General features: G+C 40.3%; 1 protein-coding gene across 1 annotated transcript in view; it reads right to left on the reverse strand.

Moving 5' to 3' along the window:
- Positions 1–21,401, reverse strand: part of ALK (ALK receptor tyrosine kinase) — a 539,109-nt gene that overhangs the window by 382,840 nt on the left and 134,868 nt on the right. Inside the window, exon 2 of the mRNA XM_073336696.1 lies at positions 13,991–14,110. Within this exon, the coding sequence (XP_073192797.1) occupies positions 13,991–14,110 (120 nt within the window). The remainder of the gene's footprint in view (positions 1–13,990; positions 14,111–21,401) is intronic.

Consider the following 21,401-nt stretch of genomic DNA (forward strand, 5'->3'; position numbering starts at 1 on the left):
TTTACATCTTCTAGGCACTTCCCTTTCTCTGGAGGTGACAGGCATTATCAAGACAGGATTGTATTCCTAACAGCCCAATAGCACCTTATTTCAATGTGACTAGTTTGGAATGTGAGGATGTGACTGTTTGCTTCTGAGCTTATGGCTGCCTCTGCTGCTTAGCCAAAGGCCTTAGCCTAAGAACAGGGCCTCAGACCGTCACAGTAAGAGAAGGCCCTTACACCAGAAGACAGTGATTTGATTCTTTCTTTTATACCTCTGTAACTAGCTAAGTGATAAGAATACACCTAAATTAGAGTATAGGCCTTTACAGACAGGCCTGAATATCTATATCCTAACACATGCGACCCAGTTTTTACAACACTGCCACCAAACTTCCTTAATTTCCTGACATTTTTAGTAAATCCTGGAGAATGGAAAACGATCTATAAAATACAAGAGTCTCTTCAGTTTTGTGCCAACACACAAAAAGACATGAGAAGAGCCAAACAGCTTTGATTTAATATTAGTCCTGCCTATGCCAACACGAATGAAAGGAGAGAGATTTAAAAGCATGTGACTTTTTTGGTGAGCTGGTTCTGAACTCCTGTCCTTTTCCATCAATCTAAACTATTTATCACTACCAACATTTATATATGCCCCATACCATAGTTTCTGGGGGCACCATACTTATTTGCGATACCATATACATTTATAATTTGTATTATGGCATCTTCAAAAGCCCCAACCAGAATCAAGGCCCTATTGTGCTAAGTGCTGTACAAAACATTGCAAGAGTCCTGCTCTTTAGAGTTTACAGTAAGGCTCCAATCATGAAAAGCACATACATAAGTATTAACTGTACATATAAACAGTCCCATTGAACTTTAATGGGACTTCTCACATGTGTGAGAAGTTACCCTCCTGTCTAAATGTTTCCAGGCTCAGTGCCAAATTTGAGACAAAATGCAAGGTATAAGCACAGGAAACAATAGGCGGAAGGAGGACATGGATGACACTATTACATATGGATTTTGTATGTCTTGCATATTTTGTGTATCATCATCTGCTTTTTCCATTCCCCACTTCCCAGCATTTACATTATAAATCTCCCTTTATCAGCATGCACAGCTTGGCCAACAACTGTAAAGAAAAGGAGTAAAGAGCTGACCCATGACTGAAACTCATCATGAAATGAAAAAACTTTGGCTTTCTAATGTTAGAAGGTCAAAACTGACCCCCTTGGGTGGCCCAGGCCAGAAAGGATGCATGGAAAGGATCCTGACACAAGGAAGAAAGGAGAGCAGCAGAATACAGACCCTGGACTTCAGAAAAGCAGACTTTGACTCCCTCAGGGAACTGATGTGCAGGATCCCCTGGGAGAATAACATGAAGGGGGGGGGTGGTTTTTAAGAGGTTTCCTTAGAGGTTTTTGAGGTCAGGTTTGACAAAGCCCTGGCTGGACTGATTTAGTTGGGGATTGGTCCTGCTTTGAGCAGGGGGTTGGACTAGACTGAAGTCCCTTCCAACCCTGATATTCTATGAAAGGACAGCCATTAAATTAACTGGCCCATGCCCCCTCACCCATCTTCTCTTACACACTATCAAGACATCACCACCTGCTTCCACTGTGCTAGTGATGCCACCCTTCATCTCTCATTTGTTACAATTTTCAAACAGGACCTCTGTGTTTTCTCTCATGCCACCCCTTAAGCATAGAAGCTGCTCCCTGTAAATATCCACAAAGCCACCTCATTGTCCTCCTTCAAACCCTCCCCTACTGGGATGCCTACAGAAACTTGACAGCAGCTAGGCTGCTGGTGTGCTGAGACCTCTGCTTATGCTGTTCAGTTTTATCTCACTGTTTCCTTATGCTCCCCTTCGGTTTGTAATCATCTGTTGCCTTCTGTTTTATAATTAGACTGTAAATGCCTCAGGACCGAAACTGCCTTTGCTTTGTGATGGTAAAGTACCTAGCACAGTGAAACCCTGGTCTATGACTGGGGTATCCAAGCGCTCCAGTAATACAATTCAACAATCAATCAATCAATCTCCCCAGTAGTGTGCCCCCTCATGGCAATTAAAGCTGCCTGTCAGCAATGGGAACCCAGAGGAAGGGCTGGGGATGACAATCACATCGGTCTTCCCTTGTGTGGAATCCTATGGGGCGCAGGGATGTGTATAACATATACCTCCTTGGATCAGCCTGGCTGAATGCAGCTCAGAACAAGATTTAAAATAGATCATTTTGCATAGTAAGATGCTGTGTTTGACTCATATGCACCTTTAAAAAGTTTCTGATTTGATTAAGCATTCATATCTATTTAGGGGACTTATACACGCATTATCACGATAGTATCCGACCATTTCACAAGCTTTAATGAATTTATTCTCACAATGCTCTTGTGCCCTAGGGAAGTACTAACTCTTCTGCAGGTTAGGAAATGAGGCACACAGGGATTAAGTGATTTGTCTTCACACAGGAAGACAGTGGTATTGAAATTAAAACCCGAGTACTGAGGAAATTGAAACCAAATCTCCCAAGTCCCAAGCCAACAACCTAATCACAGGACCATTCTTCCTCTCAAACCAAGTTAATGATCAGTCCACAATGTAGAGTAAATGCTTTTCATATAGACTATATGTAAGCTCATTTACAAACTGTTCTTGAGTTGTAAGGAACCTTCTTTGGTAGCTGCTGCAGGACTATACCACATCTACAAGCATAGCGTTCCTTATAACATCTAAGAATCCGTTCCTTCCACAAATTACTTCCTTCCACAAATACAAATTACTGGTCAATTTTTAATGCGCCCACAACAGGTCTTTCACCTCTCTTTTCTGATCTTTGTATTATGTTTAAATCCTACACAATGCTGTGTGTGTGTTGAGCAGTGTAGGAAACAAATTGTTTGTTTTTGGAGTTTATTTGACTAAATAAGCCATCATTTCCCTTTTTCAAACACACACACACTGTAGGAAGTAATTAAATTTAGTAGAACCTACAAAGATTTTTTTTTCCAAACTCCCCTTCCATCTCCTCCTCCAGCCACTCCCCAAATAAGACTAGATATTGAGCTTTAGAAGGTGGCAATTGTGCATACTCAGGTTTTTTTGCAATGAGACTTTCACAAAGATTTATATCCACAGGTATCAGTTTATCCATGCAGTAGTTATATGGATACTATGGATCATAAAGGCTCTAAAGGAGATGCTAAGTCCAGTAAATCACAAAGCCACTTTTAAAATATAGCGTAGAAGTTGAAGGCTCACTATATCTTCCAGTTTCTTGAATGCCCAGGCATTTTATAATAAATCTGTTATATTATTATAGTTTTAAAATGGAAAATAAATAACCTTGGTTGCTTACAATCAAATAAAGGTAAACACCCACCTGTTTAAGGTTTTGGTTGTAGCCATCAGTGTGTATATCACAACTTGCTGGCTATATAAGGAAATGCCAACTTACCAAATCTGGCTAAGAAGATAAAGCAAGTCACTACCTGATTGAGAAGGTAGGAAATTGTAATTGAGAAGTGATGTTAAGACCTTGTGTATATGTTTTATATCTGAACAGTACCTAGCAAATGGGGCCCTGGTCCATGACTGGGGCTCCTAGGTTCTACGATAATACAAATAAATACACAGCAGATAGATGTCATCTATTCATCTCAAAAGATGATGGTGAAAACGCCAAAGCAGTTTTGTTGCTACGTGTCATGCTGCAGCATCACAAGTTATTAAAAAGTCCAGTTCTTGAGTGGCAGTCCTTGTCACAGATGGTGCAGGGCCAGAAGATGAATCTGGTGCACTACTGCGGCTAGGACACCTGCTGTAATTTCCTCTTTGTTCTTTTCACGTTTCTCTTTCTTGACCACCTCTCTCCAGCCTCTGACTCCTTCCAGCCCTTGTATAGTACAGCCCTCCAGCACCACCCTCCAGTGTAGCCTGTTGCTAGCTGCCTCTTTGGAGCTTGTAATGTTGATGTTGGAAGTTTTCAAATCACTATTGCAAAACGTCTTTGAACCTGAGCCTACAACAGCCCAGTGACCTTAGATCAGCCACACTTTTTCCATGCAGTAGGTCCTTTAGAACGTGTCCATCATCCATCCAGTACAGATAACTAAACCAATGAAGATACCTGTGTTTAAGAACAGTAATTAGGTTTGGCAATTTTGCTTTCTCAAATACTATGGTATCAGGAACTTAAGTTTCTCACTTGATATTTAAAATATGAAAATGACAGCGGGTTTGAAATGTGTTTAGCCTTCTCTCATGCCTGCTATACAGCAGCGTGCTCAGGACCATATTGAAGTGTTCTCAGGACACACGTCTGGTAAACTCATATTTTAATGTTCAATTTCAATTTCCTGTTATCCCACATGTGCTTGGTCCATTGACTAAATGTGGTGGCTGCCTTTCTGAAGTGAGCATTAAAACTTTTCTCCTAGAGATAGGTTAACCAATATAGTTGCTTCAAAATAGAATTTGTGCATAACTTGCAGCACACTGCCAACTATTAAAACTTCTGGTATAGTCAACTTATGTTTGCTATAATCATGGTCTTCTTTAAACTGGTAGTTAGTCCAGTATCATTACAAACTAACACAAAGTTATTGCAAAGCTTCTGGAGCTCCTGTTAACTATGCATGATGAACAGAAATAAATAAATAAAAATAATTCGGGATTTGCACTGGCATAACTATATCTATGTTAGTTATGTTGGTGTACATTTTCCAATATGAATGGCAACTACCGCCATTTTAGTTATGCTAGTGAAAGTTTTCTATTAAACAAAAAAAGCCTAGTAAAAAGAAAATATAAACCAGATCTCAAGACCACCACCTTAAAAGTAAGATCTACTGGAAAATATCCTTCTATATGGCAGCTCCCTTTCCTTCACTATCCAGCACACACACACGTTCATTATGGGGCAGCTAGTGTAAGGGAAACCAGAGTTGGCTCTTTGGAAAGAACAAGGATTTATACAAGTAAGTTTTCATGTTCCAACTCCCCCGAAGAAAGGTCTTTTTCCATCTCCTCTCTTTCTGACTTTCAGGATCAGAGCCCCCCCTTGGATCACCATGTTTTGAAATGGTATGATCAAGGATTGGTTTATCCCTTCTCTGACTAGGGTAATCAATAAGTGTGAATGCTATACACACTCAGCCCTATGCTTATGCACAAATATATCAACTGGGTATTTAAACATCTGTCCCATACATCATACTTTCAGATATAGGCATCTAAATCAAAGATCTTGCCTACACTGGCAAAAATTTGACTAATTCATGTCCAACACCCAACAAGTGTGGCTCTATTAGTTGTAGTAATGGCAGAAGCTAGAGAATGGATAGGGATCAAACATTCTTACCACGGTAGGTTTCTTTTAAAATAAATACTGTATTGACATTTATTCATTGGGGAAGAGATATAATTTAAATTGTATAGTGGAGAAACGCTCTGCTGAGTGAGCTCTGGGACCTCCATTAACACCCACTAACCTCTATATTCTCAGTATCTAAGGCCTATAAAGCTTTTAAATTCATGATAGGGAAACAAACAATTAAGTTTTCAGTTACTAATCTAAGAGAAAAAGGAAGTTCCTAAAGCTTTCCCAGTTCCTCTAGGTATAGATGGCATGGTTCAGCCAGTTTTAGGAGTCTGGGGGCCTCCTATAAGGTTAGTCTTGAATCCCATTTTCACTCATCTACACCAGAAGAAGAAGAATCACCCCATGATTCTTCAGTCATGTTGTCACAGTGCAGGGAGATGTCAGGTTAAGACAGTGGTGTGTGGCAGTGGGCTGTGTAGTGGGCCTAGGGTGAAGGAACTTCCATGATTACTGCCCATTTGCTGAGAAAATGCTAGACTTTGTTCTCCATGGCTATCAATTTGACAGCTTGTAGGAGCACTAGATGCACTCAGAATTAACATTACGCCTTCAGAATTAACCTTACGCCTTACAGGAAAAAACAGCATTGGTTGTAGGACAGACCCATGGGAATTAGGCCTGTCCCATAAATGTGTTGGGATGGATGGCAAACCCCCTCTAGCCAAAGTCCCATCTCCACATCTTAGGGAGGGCTGGTATTGCAAATGTCTTGCAAAAAAGTTAGCATTGTCTTGGGGTATGTCTGCACTGCAATTAAAAAATGGTGGCTGGACCATGCCAGCTGATTTGGGCTCATGGGCATGTTTAATTGCAGTGTAGGTACTCCTGCTTGGCCTGGAGCCTGGACTCCAATCCCTGTGACAGGGAGGGTCTCAGAACTTGGGCTGCAGCCTGAGCCCAAATATCTACTCAGCAATTAGTCTCCTCGCTTGAGCCCCACAAGCCTGAGTCAGCTGGAATGGGCCAGCTGTGGGTGTCTAACTGCAGGGTAGACATACACCTTTAGGGTTATGGGAAAGCCATCCCATAAACGAAGGATACTCAAAAAACAGAGTCAAGGTGAGCCTCTCTATTTCCTTCTCCTTCCTAGCCTGCAGCAACATAGTTGTGTTGCTGTAATATCTGTAGCGTAGACATAGCCTCAGTCACAGGTAGGCCCCATAAAGGGCCAGCTACCTTGTGACATCATCCACCCTCACAACCCCCCTCCCCATTTTTAAAATGAGAGAAACTCTTATCCCCTACCTCAATGGATTTGAGCACACTCTGAACATGTTAAGTGCTAGATCTAAAATGCCATATGAGTTTAGAATAATAAGATCCATCTGTTTTACAAATTTCAGAGTAGCAGCCGTGTTAGTCTGTATTCGCAAAAAGAAAAGGAGTACTAGTGGCACCTTAGAGACTAACCAATTTATTTGAGTACAAGCTTTCGTGAGCTACAGCTCACTTCATCGGATGCAACACAAAATGCTCAAATAAATTGGTTAGTCTCTAAGGTGCCAGTAGTACTCCTTTTCTGTTCTACAAAAACACTGTAAACTGCTGGCAATAAAATTCAGAAGTCCTGACTTTAAGCCTGTGCACTAATCACTAGGACATGTTGCCTCTATCTTTGCAGAAGTAAAGATAGAGAACTCAACTCTGCAAAAAAGTCTTTAAATTAATCCAACAGTAGCAAATAACATGAGTGCCCACTTCTTAGATTAAACAACACAGCCACTAATTTGTTTGTTACGACGATCTCTAAACTGACAGCAGTCACTTTATCTCTTCCCTATTCCTTTACGTGCATTGGAGACTCAGTCACCAAAATCTGTGACAGCTACTTTGTTCATTCAAAATCAGACTACAAAGAAAAGGAATCAGGATTCCTTCATCAATCAGCTATAAGCACAGTCTGTCAAGACATCTCATGGGGGAATGAAACAGCCAACACAGATCTCATTTCTATTCCTCCAGCCATAAGAAAGTGACAGATTAGGTATGTCCAGCTATGGTGCATGTGCTCAGAGCTGGAAATATTTGTCCACCAAATCTCTCATGCATACAAGACAAACATCTCTATGAAAGGGAATTTCTAATGCACGTTCCGTATAAATGTCTAAAGAACTGATGCTAAAGAGGTTTGTTAGGAAACTTATATTCCAGTTGACTCAACAAAGTAGCAAGATGTGAACTGTCATATTTTGACAAGCCCTAAAAGTGGATTCCTTGCCAAAAAAATTAGGGTGGTCTCTAGGGAAAATGAATACCAAAGGAAAAAAGAAAAAGGCAATTTGTTATCTTACTGTATAGTACTTCATACTTATATAAGTCATTGCATAAATTGCATATTGTCATTGGAATATTGTCTGCAGATGAAGGAGAACAAAGGGACAAGGAGAGAAAGATTGTTTTCCTGGATTTTGGTCCTCCTATCCTGAACAAAAGGAACATCTAATCCCAGTGTGTGACCAAAGAGCCTCTTAATGACAATTGGCAAGGGAGTGCAGAGGGGTTACCAGAATCTCCTGATTCTGGTATATACAAAAAGGGTCTCAACCGGGCTTGGTTGAAAACACTGAAGAGAATGTTGAGTAAGATAAACTTCTTTAGATAAGAGAGAAACTTGTTAGTTAAGTCTAGTCTCTAGAAAGCATATTTGATTTTTTCTACATGTAATATTAGTTTCCAATATTCTTACTCACTATCACTTGCATCTATTCTTTACGAATAAATATATTTATAGTGAAAACAAGATTTAGTATAAGTGCTGTGGTATTAAGCAAAGTGCTGGTCTGGAGTTGAATGTTACAGGCTAGTTTGTACCTTTGGGAACAGCAGATCTGGTAATACTATGAGTGTTCGGTGGATAAGGAGCTGAACACTTCACAGAGTTCTCCGAGTACTTTCATTTGGTGTGTGCCCATTGCCACCTGTACAGAGAGAGCAAGGCCTGCAAGGGCCTGGAAGATAGTGCTTCTGCTGCCAGAGGCTAGTGGTTTCAGGGAGCTGATCACAGCAGGCTCAGACAAGGTTGCTGCATGTTAAGGACAGGTGCTAGCAAGGTGCCAGCCAATTTGTGTACCTCTGGGGAGCTTAATATGCTAGACAACATATGCTTAAGAATGCTTGCTGATCCCATATTCTTCAGCCCCTGCCATGTGGGAGGGAGAGAGAGCATCTTGACAAGGAGAAAGAATAAAGGAAAGCCTAAAAATCTAGACGCTTAAAAATTATTCCTGTCCCTTAAACAACATTGGGCTCCTATAAAATAAAATTAAAAAAAAAATCTCACTTCTCTGTAGGACAGGTGAAATTTTGTATCTCCAGGGTGGTAGGTGAATAATCAATGCTCACATACAGCAGCAAATCTGGAAAACTGCTAGTACTGATGAGACACAGAAGGAAGAGTATTGTAAAAGCTTCCTATTGAAGTAACCTCTCCAACAGCCTGAGTGGATGACCACCTCTAGGGACAGTTGAATGTAATTTCACAAATGTGATGAAACATTTGCTTGCAAGAACTATTGCAGCCAATTCAACAGTGTTTTTTGTTTTTTGTTTTGTTTTTTGTTTTGTTTTTTGAGGGGAGGGGAGTTTAGTTTTGTTTAGGGGTTTTTTGTGTGGTAAAAAAATTAATTTACTCAGTCTTTCAATCTAAGAAATTGATCCATTAACAGGAGCAACAGGAAAAAAGTAATTAAGAAAACTAATATTTCTCCACCTCAGCAATGCCAGTCACTTAATTAGATGGATCCCATCAGACTATTAGACAAACAAAATTTTAATAGAAGTTTTATTAAACATTCACTAGTAATCTTAAATTGTGCCACAATGCTGCAAACAGTGGCACTTTTTTCTAGGAGAGGGAAGGACAATGCTCTAGCCACTAGTGAAAGAGGACGGTTAGGTTTTATTTCACACTCAGTAATTTACTATGTGACCTGGGATGGCTCACTTAACCTAGGAGGAAGGATGTGTCAGTGGTTAGGCCACTACACTAGCACTCAGGAGATTTGAGTTGAATTCCTTGCCCTGCCCCAGCCATCTTATGTGACCTTCTCTAAGTCATTTAGACATTGCGGCACCTAGAAAAATCACAGGAACAATATTGCAATCCACAACACCTGAGTTAGGTGCCCAAGGGTACTTCTACATTGCACTTAAACATCCGCGGCAGGCCCATGCCAGCTGACCTGGGCTCAGGCTAAGCGGCTATTTAATTGCAGTGTAGATGTTTAGGCTCGGGCTGGAGCCCAGGTTCTAGGACCCCCTAGCCCAAGCAAGTTACAGCCACAGGTGTTTAATTGCAGTGTAGAGATACACTAAATTCCCTACACAATGCATGGGAAGAGATAGGTGTGTCTTAAGCCCCACACTTCTCACAGAGATAGGCACCTAAGTCCGGGCTTCAGGGTGGCACCTATCTCTGCTAGCAATCCACACAACTGGGGGGACATAGCTGCTCTGACTAAGTCATGTGCGGGGCTTGATCTGATTGGTGTGGTTAGAGTCCACTTAGATTTACATAAAACAACTGGGGGAGGGGAGGCCCTCCCTTTAATCATTAGCCCTGTGGTTAGGGAACTCAGTTAGGAAAGAGAACAACTTCAACAGCAGAGATTGAGGGAGCACTACCTCAGAATATCACATAGCCCAGCAGTTTAGGCACTCACCTGAGAGGGGACAAACCCCGTTCAAATCCCATCTCCTCATCAGACAGAGTAGGGGATTGCACTGGTGGTCTCCCACTTCTCCGGTGAGTACTCAACCACTGAACTAACAGTTATAAGGAAAATTGTCTCTTTCTCCCTCACCTACAAAGGTGCTCTATGTAGATCTAGGCAGCCCCTGAGTTCACCGACTAGATCAGGCCCTGCACATGACTTAGGTGGGGGAACGCCTGTCTTCCCCCAGTTCGTGGATTGCACTGGGGCTTAGGCATCCTAGGACCTAGAGCGAGGCAGCAGTGTACATGCCCAGAGAGGCAGAAACATAGGCACGTAGGAAACTTTTACTGCAAACATTCAGGCACTGAGTGAGTTTAGCAGCTTAGGCAGCAGCCGAGCAGTTTTGTGAATCACAGTGCTGCCTAAAAACGGGACTCAGGTGCTTGAGTCTCAGAGTTAGGCACTTAAGTACCTTTGTGGAGCCAGTCCTTTGAGGAGCTCTGTGCCTGAGCTCCTCATCTTTAAAATGGGGATAACACTTCCCTCACTCACAGGGGTGTTCTGAGGATAAATATATTGAAGATTGTAGTATCTGAGCATCGCACAGTGATGCAGAGCATATGAAGCAGATTAACCACTCTGTCCCTCAGTTTTCCCACCTGTAAAATGGAGGTGCTTACTCATTTCATATGAGTGAGGTGAGACTTAATGATTTGCAAAGTGCTTTGAAATCATAGAAGGTCAAAGTATTTCTCCCTTTGAATGCTATCTGAATAAACCACTAGGTGTTATAGTGCAAACCCATCCTGAGCAAACAGCTAATCAAAGGGAGCCAGTGAAGGACACCAGCATACTGAGATTTGGGGTAACTTCCAAAGGAGACAGAGTTGGGGGCAAGAAGGACCTGGTGATATTCAACATTTTCTCTTTTACATTTAAAAAAAACAACCTTCAAGTTTGGATAGATGGATGGATTGGCTCTGTCAAAATGGAGATTTGGCTGAGACCACCTCCTCACATCTGGACTCAGTGACACTTTGCCATTTCAGAGAGCAAAGGAACTGGGACTGTGAAGAGCTGGGTTCTGTTCCCATCTTTGATAATGATTTCCTTTGTGACTTGGTGCCCTTTAGACAAATAGAGAGGGGTGTGTGGGTCATAACACAGAATACCAAAGGCTTCCCTCTCCCTCTGGCAGGGAGAAACTATACTAAAGTCTCCAGCCAGGGAGATTCAGATGAACAATAAATAGGGCCCTGACTAGGCTGCTTTCAGTCCCTTTACACCTCAATTCCTCTTGTTTTGTTCCCCGGGGGCTGGTGTAGTGGCTCAACTTCACACAGAAACATGGACCACCCAGTCCCCAAAATATAGTGATCCTGGGTTACATGGGTGTAGCCAAACCAACTGTCCTATAGGTATTCCAGGTTGCTAGATAGTGCCTTGGGGTCCACTGCAGTCCAGGTGTAAATTAAAGCAGACCCATAGGACAGAGCAACCTCTGGAAATTCCAGAGCTCCCCAGGTGCAATGGTGACAAAAAGCGATCGGCCCCTCTTCAAGACTCCTCCTACTCTTCTGAACTGCACATCCTGAAAGTGATAGGAAATACTTGACCCAAATTCAGAACTATCTTCAAATACTATCAGTAAATTAGTTGAGATTTTTAAGAGCTTTGAAAATATAAAGCATTATAAATGTAAGCAGAGTCTGAATAAGCTCTCCCCAGACCTCTAGTGGTGAGCTATGGAAAAGGACTTCAGGAGCTGATCTCATTTGCATTAACACACCCACCCTGGCTAGGTGCTCAGCATGATGGGATTGCTCGCCCAAATGACCACTTGTGGCTGGTGTTGGATCCCCAGTCTCCTTGTTATTGGGATAGGAATGATAAAGAGTTGTTATCCTTGTTGTGTGAACCGAGGGCAGCAGAACTGTATTTGGCATACCCCGATGAGGGACTCACCCTCAACTGAAAATAGCACTTGCAAGGCAGGTTCCAAAGCCCAATAAATTGAGATAGGGTGGGGATAGGATTTGTACCCGATGGTGCAGGCCCTGTTTAAGGGTCCTAGACCCCATTAGACCCTTCTCCTCTGCACTGTATAATAAAAGAGCTAATTTAGACTCAATTGAGAGTCCTGTTACATGCTACAAAGCTGAAATCACCGATACTTAAGTCTAAATATTAGACGTACTATTACAAGAGACTGCCTAGTGTGCACCAGCAATGAGGTTTCCCACTAACAGCTGAAATCACAGAGCTGAAATCACTGAGAGCTGTGTTAAGTGGGGTGCCCTGAAGACATCTTGGCAAGTGGCCAGGCGGGCAGCTGGTGGAGAGGTGCAGTCAGCAGGGTGGCTGGCAGAGAGGCACAGCCAGTGGCCAGCTGGAAGGGAGGTGCACAGCCATCAGGACAGCTGGCGGGGAGGGCCAGATCACAGTGGCAATCGGCCGGCAGGGCAACACATATAAGGTGCCTCCTTGTCCCCCCTTCCACACGGGGTGGGAGGTGAACTGTGCAGATGAACCTCTGAACTCTGGGGCTGTACTGGCCAAGGACGGTAACTGTGAGTGGGGTGGGACAGGCACATTAAAAGGACTTTGGAGTTGCTGGACGTAAGACCCTGAGGGGAAAAGGACACTGCCCAACTTACTTGGGAATGGGTCTTTTGCTTATGGTTTATATTTATGAACCCTAGTTGTGGGGTTTTCCCAAATTAATGCTGAGTTACTTCCCTCCTTTTATTAAAAGTTTTTTGCTACATTCAGACTCTGTGCTTGTGAGAGGGGAAGTATTGCCTCTTAGAGGCGCCCAGGGTGTGGTGTGTAATTGTCCCAGGTCCCTGGGGTTGGGGCTCAAACTGGTTTTGTGTTCTACTGTTGAAAAGGAACCCCTAGATACCGAAGCCGGCCCTTGTTGCTGCTGGCTCCACCTGGCAGAAGGGTTATATACGAAAATATTGTTCTCTGCCAATTCTGGAGCACTGAGGAGGAATCATCTTTGTGTAACATATACAATTGATTTCCTGCCATTCATTGCAGAATGGTGGGTTGGGCATTGATAGAACTTCATCCAGACAGATTATATAATCAGCCAAAAGCCATTTTAAGCCATTTTAAACTTAGATACAGTACATTTATCTACATGTGATTCCATTAGATGGAACCAATCCACATGATTTTAGGTTCTTAGAACAAACCCTTCTCTTGGAATGATATTTCTGAGAAATTTAAAGAGGTTAGGATGAAGTAATAAAGGATAAATGAGAAATCCTCCTTGAAGCCTCTGTGAAAGCCAAGGTGGGGAAAATTTGCTACTGTCCCTTCTAAAATGAAATTGGTGCGTTCTCATCAGTCACGCAGATACAACAGCTAGAAGCAGATATTGTATGCCAGTACAAATAATATATATTGCACAGCATAAAAGGCTGCAACATAAATTTGAAGATATATGGAACTCCTTCATATAGGTCGGTCAAACTTTTCCCTCAAGCAGATAATTACAGGCTTATGGTGAGTAAATCTTATTAGCCTCTCTCCACCTTATCTCTTCTCATGAGAAACTGCTGGTGGATATATCCTCCTTCAGTCCCTTTACTAAATTGCATGCTGGATATATCTTTACTCAGTCCTGCCCTGACTAGGAAAACACTGGCATATCATTCTACTGTATGACGACTGTGGTTTTACATCATCGTTAATTAGGTCATATGAGAGAACAGTCTGAACCATAATCCCAGATCTGTCCCATTCCAATCCTGCCAAGTCAATTAAAAGTGTAGTGGTTATGACCAAGCAATCTGACCTGCTAGTGTGGATCCTTCAGTTCATGCAGAGCCTCTCTGATAGCAGGGGGACCATGGCTATTTTAACATGAAGAGTCTTACTTTAAATGTTTTGAACTACTGATACAGTATTTATGTAAAGTTGCATGGGAATAGAAAATAAGCCTACTTACCATGCTGTCCTCTGTGAGGGAAGAAAGGGGAAGCATCTTTCATGACCCAAGTTAAATTCCAGGCAGAGAAATCAGGGGGGAGAAAAGGAATATTCATGGGAGATTCCAAAGTGCTCAGACCTTTAAATAAAAGAATAAATGCAAATAAATACAAAATAAACAACAGGCTGAAGGATCCTAAAGTGTTTTAGAGACTATATGTAATAAGTGCTGATATGCACAGGACATAAAGAATACCATATCCATTGAAAACTGAAAATTCAATTATATATAGTTATGTTTCAATCTGAGGCAGATTCATAGTAGGATTTAATAGTTTCAGTGGCTGAAAGGATATCTTTTACCCATTTATGTGCACAGGGAGAGTCAGGATAAATTGTTTGTTTTACATATGGAAAATGAGAATTGTTGCTCAGCAGAATTGTCAACACTACCCCTCTATATTTCCAAGCTTTGCTTTTACCTCAGAGTGCTTTAAGCTTTGTGTGTGCATGTGTATTTGGTACCTGGAATCTTGCACATAAAGCAGGTGAATTCATGTTCTATTGAGTTCTTGCTGCATAAATTAAAATGTTTGAAACAAGTCTGCAGGGATTTAGACTCTTAAAATGAACAAGAACAGGTTACGATGGTCAATTTTATCCATAGTACTCTGCAAGACCAGGATGACTCTACGCATGTGAGAAATGGTGCCTGAATTATAAGGCAAGCCTGACAGGTGCAACAGAATTCCAGGGGTATGGAAATGTGTCAATTCAAGGGATTCAGAGTTTCCCTGTCACAATTTTTATGTTTTCTGAAGATTGCAAGGACTTGATTTGATCTCACTCACACTGGTATAAATTGGGAGTAACAATGGCATAAGCAAGAGGAGAATCAAGTGCTAACCTTTCATATAAAGACACAGTGTGTGCTAACTAACTCTATTGATTGCAACAATAACCTTTAGGATATAAACTGGCTTCAACACAGTATTTTTTTTGTCACTCATACTGGAATTGTAGACAAAAGTTTAGTTTCCTTGATGGCTGAATTATATCTTGACCCTTTGCGAATTTATGGTAAAATAACTGAATACTATATATTATTGGGTGGAATTTAGCAACATAGATATTGCCAGAGTAGATCAGACCCGTGGACCATCAAGTCTAGTATCCCATATTTAACTGTAAATAAAGGAGTAATCTCCCTACATACAAACATAATACACAACTATGCAATGACTTAGCTCAGGATAAGGGGGCTTGTGTCTCTATCTAACCCCAGGTGGTTAGTGGTTGACTTATGCCCTTCATTGAGACTTTATCTTGGTGGTAATGTAATGAAATCCCTGAAATCTGACAACAGGCCTGTTTGTTGCTAGGGTCTGACTATTTCAACAATTTTACTGTCATTAGACTAGTATTGCTGAATTTAAGAGTATAATATATTGAACAAATTAAGTTCTTGAAGTGGCTGACTCCACTAAACAAACAGCCAAACAAATAAACGTAATAAGAGTGTGTCACTTGATCTGGGACTGGGTGATCAATAACTATACTCCCTGTCACATAATAGGGTAAGCAACCATCGACGCTAAAAAACGTGGAGAGATTTAGCATCCTACTTCCAAATCATCTGCTTCATAAGGACAAGATCTTTGAGGCCTCTTGATCTCTAAAAGCCTTAAATGAGTGCAATTTTTGTATACATGTTCATGATAGATAGAACAGTGGTTGTGAATCCCTCTGAATTCTCAAAAAGATCAGATGTTGATCTGAAATTTGTAGCAGGCCTCCATCTCTCTCTCTCTCATACACACACACACACACACACCTCCCTCTTACAGTGAACATCATTCAGCTGCATTTCCTACCAGCAGAGTTAAGTCACTGTTAACATCCTGACCAAACTCATTTGGCATACTATACTTTACCAACCCAAAATCATAACACCCAAACATTCCCCCAGACTCCTCACCTTCACAACAACCTCCCTGTCAGTTATAACCCACCACTGCACATATCCCCTTCTTCAGATTCATGCCACTCTAACTCCAACCTCACCTCGATTGAAATATATCTTACTAATGCACTTACTTTTACAGTAAAAGTGTGTAATGAGTTTTTTCCTATCCTAATTCTGGAGTCAGAATTAAAATGGTCTCTGAGCAGGGCTAGATGACAGTACCAGGAGGCGTGAGCTGGATCGACATCGTGCATCGACTAAAAGGGACAGAGAGACTTTTTCCATTGGACCATATGAACTGGAACCATAAACTCACTGAATGTTAAATCTCACCAAATAAGGGTCAATCCATCCTCATCATCATATCCATTCCACACCTGAACATAGCTATTATATGAACAACATACAGACATTGAGATAGGAGGGTACTTTGACCCATTAACCTATTACCCCCAATTGGGGATATTGCAGATTATGTATTCCTTATGCCATCCAATCTTAAACTGAACTTCGCACCCCTTGATAATCTGTACGTTATTCCCAGATAACCAGAAATTTCTATGCTTAAACTCTGTACCATTCACATTTTTTTTAAACATCATCTTAATAAAATTTTTAAGCCTAAAGATACCTGAGCCCTTCTACACTAGCTCTTCTACTATTGCAAAACTGAAGAGAGTTATGCCAATGGTAGTACAATAATTCAGGATTTTATACAAAATTATATAGTGTAGACACAGCCTTGAGATTCAGTTCAACTCATCTTACCCTAATGATCTTTTTGTTTCCCTGTACCCTTTATAATCCTTTATACAACTTTATCTCAAAGTCTTTGCTTGGATTATAGGCCTTAGTACAAAGGCAAGAAGATTCTATCAGAAGTTATGAATCCTTCCCAATTAAGTCATCTTCAGAGAAAGATGATAGGTAAAAGGTTTTTGTATAGACAAGAGGCCATGCTCCTCAATGAGGAATTAATGATTTGATTTCAGGTAAGAGTCACAGGTCAGGAGAAAGAAAGGCCTTTCCTCTTCTACTTTATTGCATCTCCAAGGTATTTCATGTCCTGAAAGGTAATTACAATAAGACCTACAAATCAAATAAACAAATTTCTCATGCTTTTATGAGTCTCTCGAGAATAATCCATAAATAAATTATTTTACTGTCATTTTAAAGAATAAAATGTTTTTGCTTCCTTAAGGGAGCAGAATCTGAGCCAAAATGATTTGAGGAATCTTCCTCTAACTCTTACAGAACATGCCAACTATCCTTTCTGGTTCATTGTGCCATGGTGCTTTACCACTTTTCTATAGCACCAACACTAAGCTTTTAAATAAATAAATGAATTAGCAACTGGAAGCTGACAGCACCATTTTTAGTAGCCAGAAGCTTGGCAGGATATAATCAACTATAGAGAGGAGGCACATTTCAATACAGAGGTTTAACATTCAAATTCTTCATTTGCATCTTTGGCTATCTTTAACATGTCTGCCTAAAGGAGCTTTCAGGGCCAAATTCTGACTTTGGACACTTGAAGGGAATTTGAATTTTATTCAGCTAACTGAGAGTTTGGATTTAAAAGGGTTGTAGTTTACATTTGCTGAAGTCAGGACTTGATCATGTAAGTCTATATGCAATGATATGTACATTATATTTTAAACATACATATATACAGGGAGCAAGACAGCTGTTCAAAATTATTCATTCAATGCTTTTTTTTAATTAAAAATGGCTTTTTAATATAAATTTTCTAATTTTCCAATTCAATAAAATGAAAAATTAAAATTGTTTTCCATTTTTGTTTTTCTTCCCCCTTTAACGCACAGACACTCCCCCCCCCCGACTTTTAGAAAGAAAGTGGGGGGACAAAACCAGTAAATACATTTTAAAAAATTGAGGGGAGTTGTCAAAGTTGGCAGGGGCGGATTTACCATGAAACGTACTGTGCCCTGGCATAGGACCCCCCCAATGACAGGGGGCCCCAGGGCCGGGCACTCAGGAAGCCTGCTCCATGGTGGAGGCTGGCTTTCAGCACCCCACTATTAAAAGTGTTCTAGCGCCATTGGCGTTAAACCTAATTGGGTGGTCCATGGCCCACCCAGGCCCACCTGTAGCTACGCCCCTGCTCTTTCAGACATTTTTAAATCTGCCTAAAATCAAGATCAGTTTTTTAAGCAATAATGAAGTGACACTATGAGTCTGGCAATCAAAAATGCAAAAAAATGAAGGCGAGGCAAGATGACAAATCTAAGCAAAAAGACAGTTTGTCATCTTATTTTAAAAAGCTTGACGTATTGAATAGCGGATATTCATCAAAAAGTATGGGCGAGGAAACATCTGAATTGTCTGATCACTTGCCGAGTTCTGGGGATACCACGACGTCTGCAAAAGTTGAACAAGTGGACTCTGACGCGTCAATGAAACTACAAAATATTGGTAATTTTGTCGAAGTAAGGGAAGAAACCTACCCTGAAGACATTGCATTATGGCCAAAATCTGTTTAATTGGATATGATAGAATTTTTCTTAGTAAATAAACCGAAAAACATAGGTAATATGGAAAATTTGAGAAAAGAGTATGAGGTTGGAGGACAAAAGCAATTTAGAGGTCTTCATGAGTCCCATTTTCTGAGGAAGAAGAAAAAGGAGACGACAGAAATGAGAAATTGGTTGATTTTTTTGGAAACCACCAAGGCAGTCTATTGTTATGTTTGCAAATTATTCCCTGACCATAGTAAAGGGAAACAAACATTTGTCAACAGGCACTCTAATTGGAGAAATATTGCAAGACATATTGCTGATCATGAAACTTCCAAAACTCATATTAATGCTATGTGTAAGTTTGTTCAAAGGTGTAAAGTATCTGGAAGAATTGATTCTGTGTTATCGGCTCAGTTTGAAAAGGAGTGTTCTTATTGGAGGAAAGTGCTGAGATCTGTTGTTGCCACGGTCAAACTCCTGTCTTCTTTGGGACTACCTCTAAGACGACATGATGAGTCATCACTGTCAAATCGAAAAGGTAATTTTTTTTAACATGCCTTGAATATCTTAGTGAATTTGACAATTTTCTCAATGAACATTTGAAAAATTATCAGAATTGTGGCTCAGGGAAGACCAACTTTTTAACGCATCAAACTTACAATGAATTCATCACCATAATGGCAGAGCAGCTCAGAAACCAATTCACTGATGAACTAAAGGATGGCAAGTACTATTCCATAATAGTCGATTCAACACCAGATGTGAGTCATGTAGACCAATTAACATTAATTTTAAGATATGTGACTGGCAATGGTGAAGTTGTAGAGCGATTTCTTTGTTTTGTCCCACTAAAATCACACACTTCTGAATGTCTAGTGACAACTGCTTTGGAAATCATTGCAAATTTAGGTTTGGACATCAAAAATTGTTATGGGCAGAGTTTTGATAACGCCGCAAATATGGCAGGAAAATATTCAGGTCTACAGGCAAGACTGAACAACGCAAATCTCTCTGCTTTATTTATACCATGTTCCAGCCATTCCTTAAATTTAATCTGTGGTGCTGTAGCCAAATCTTGTGAGGGAGCTACCCATTTTTTTTTACTTCATTCAAAACACGTATGCATTTTTTTAACCTGTTTCCACTCATCGATGTAGTCTACAATCAGGCTTGGAGCAGGCAAATGGAACAGATTTGACAGTCAAAAGAATTTGTGACACCAGGTGGTCTGCTCGTTAGATGCTGTTTGGCTTTGAAAATGAGCTATGATGTTATAAAGAAAACCTTATACATAGCCACATCAAATTCTACAAAACCACATGCGAAAACTGAAGCAAAATCCTTAGCAGAAAAGTTTGAAAAGTACGATATTGCTGCTTTTACTCTTTTGTGGAACCATTTACTTCAAAGAATTAATGCTGTCAGCAAATCGCTGCAAAAGGTTGATACAAATTTATTGAATGCTGCACAATTGTTAGCCTCAGAGGCAAGTTTTGTCATGGAAGTTCGAAATGACTATAGCGCGGTGGAAGCAGAGGCACTAACATTAACAGAAAATATAGGTTCCTCTGATATATCTGATGAGAGGTGTAAAAAAACCAGGAAGTTATTTTTTGATGAAACTAGAGACAATGAAATCAATTTAGAAGGTAAAGAGAAGATCATCATTGAGACAGTCAGTGTTATTTGTGACACAGTAATAGTGTAATTGCAGAGTAGAGGTGTGTTCTAAAGAAAACTGTTGATTTATTTTGTGTGTTTTTTGACAGAAGTATGGACGAAAATGCTAAAAGCCACTACAGTAAGAAATTAAGTGAATTCTACTGAGAGGATATAGACATAAATCTTTTTGAAGATGAAGTGAAACATTCCATTCATTTTATCAAAAATGATGAGGTCTGTGCTTCGAGATCACCAGTTGATTTGTATAGACTTGTACATGACTGTTTGCAGGCAACCTTTCCAAATGTAGAAACCATTCTGAACATATTTTTAACAATACCTGTCACAAAAGCTTCTGGCGAACATTCTTTTTCTGTATTGAAACGAGTTAAAAATTATTTGACAAGTTCAGCAATATTGGCAATTGAAAGTGCCTCTTTACAAAATATTACTTATAACGACGTAATTGATGATTTTGTAAAGAAAAAGTGTAGAAAAAAAGCTATCTGAATAAATATTTTTTTTCAGATTGAATAAGTTTCTTCAGAGGAAGTTAACTTTTATTTTTCCATTCATGCGTCATCTATACTTTCTATTTTACACATTTTTCATGTTAGCATAATTCAAATACAAGCTTTCATCTAGACCAGATGTTCTCAAACTGTGGTCCGAGAACTCCATTCAGGAGGATTGAGGAAAGGTTATGATTTTTTTTTAATAAAGCGCTCTTATCCAAAGCACTTTACAATAGTTAGCTAATGGTATGAACAATATTTGGAAAGATCATTAAGTGGTCCGCCAAGACCCTCAGCACTTTTCGAGCGGTCTGTGGAAAAAAAAGTTATACTACAAAAACAGTCAAGGTACCTCACTTTATTTTCATTTACTTCCTATTACTTATAATATAGGAGGAGGATGAAGAAAAAAAAGAATGAAAAACAGGGGGCGGGGGAGATAGCCAAGAAAAAGAACATTTTCTCTTGTGTCCCATGGGGGCAGCCCCAAAAATGAAGCTGAGCACAGGGACCCACTAACTCTAAATCTGCCATTGAAAGTTGAAAAGTTTAGAATATTTCTTTAATGTTTAACAATATTAAAATCTTGAATTTTTAACAAAACACCCTGCCTATTTTTTGACCAGTGCACTCTCTCTCTTTCACACACACAGTTAGTAAAAGTCTCCATAGAAATACCTGCTTAGTGCTACCTGTTGATACTGCCTTATTACTCTACCTGTGATTGTAGTTATCTCAGATTGCTAAAACTTATTTACAGTGATGACTCTTATAAAACTTAGATTCTAGAATCAGCCAAACTCCACA

The sequence above is a fragment of the Lepidochelys kempii genome, chromosome 3 (assembly GCF_965140265.1).
Source record: "Lepidochelys kempii isolate rLepKem1 chromosome 3, rLepKem1.hap2, whole genome shotgun sequence".
Lineage (NCBI taxonomy): Eukaryota > Metazoa > Chordata > Testudines > Cheloniidae > Lepidochelys > Lepidochelys kempii.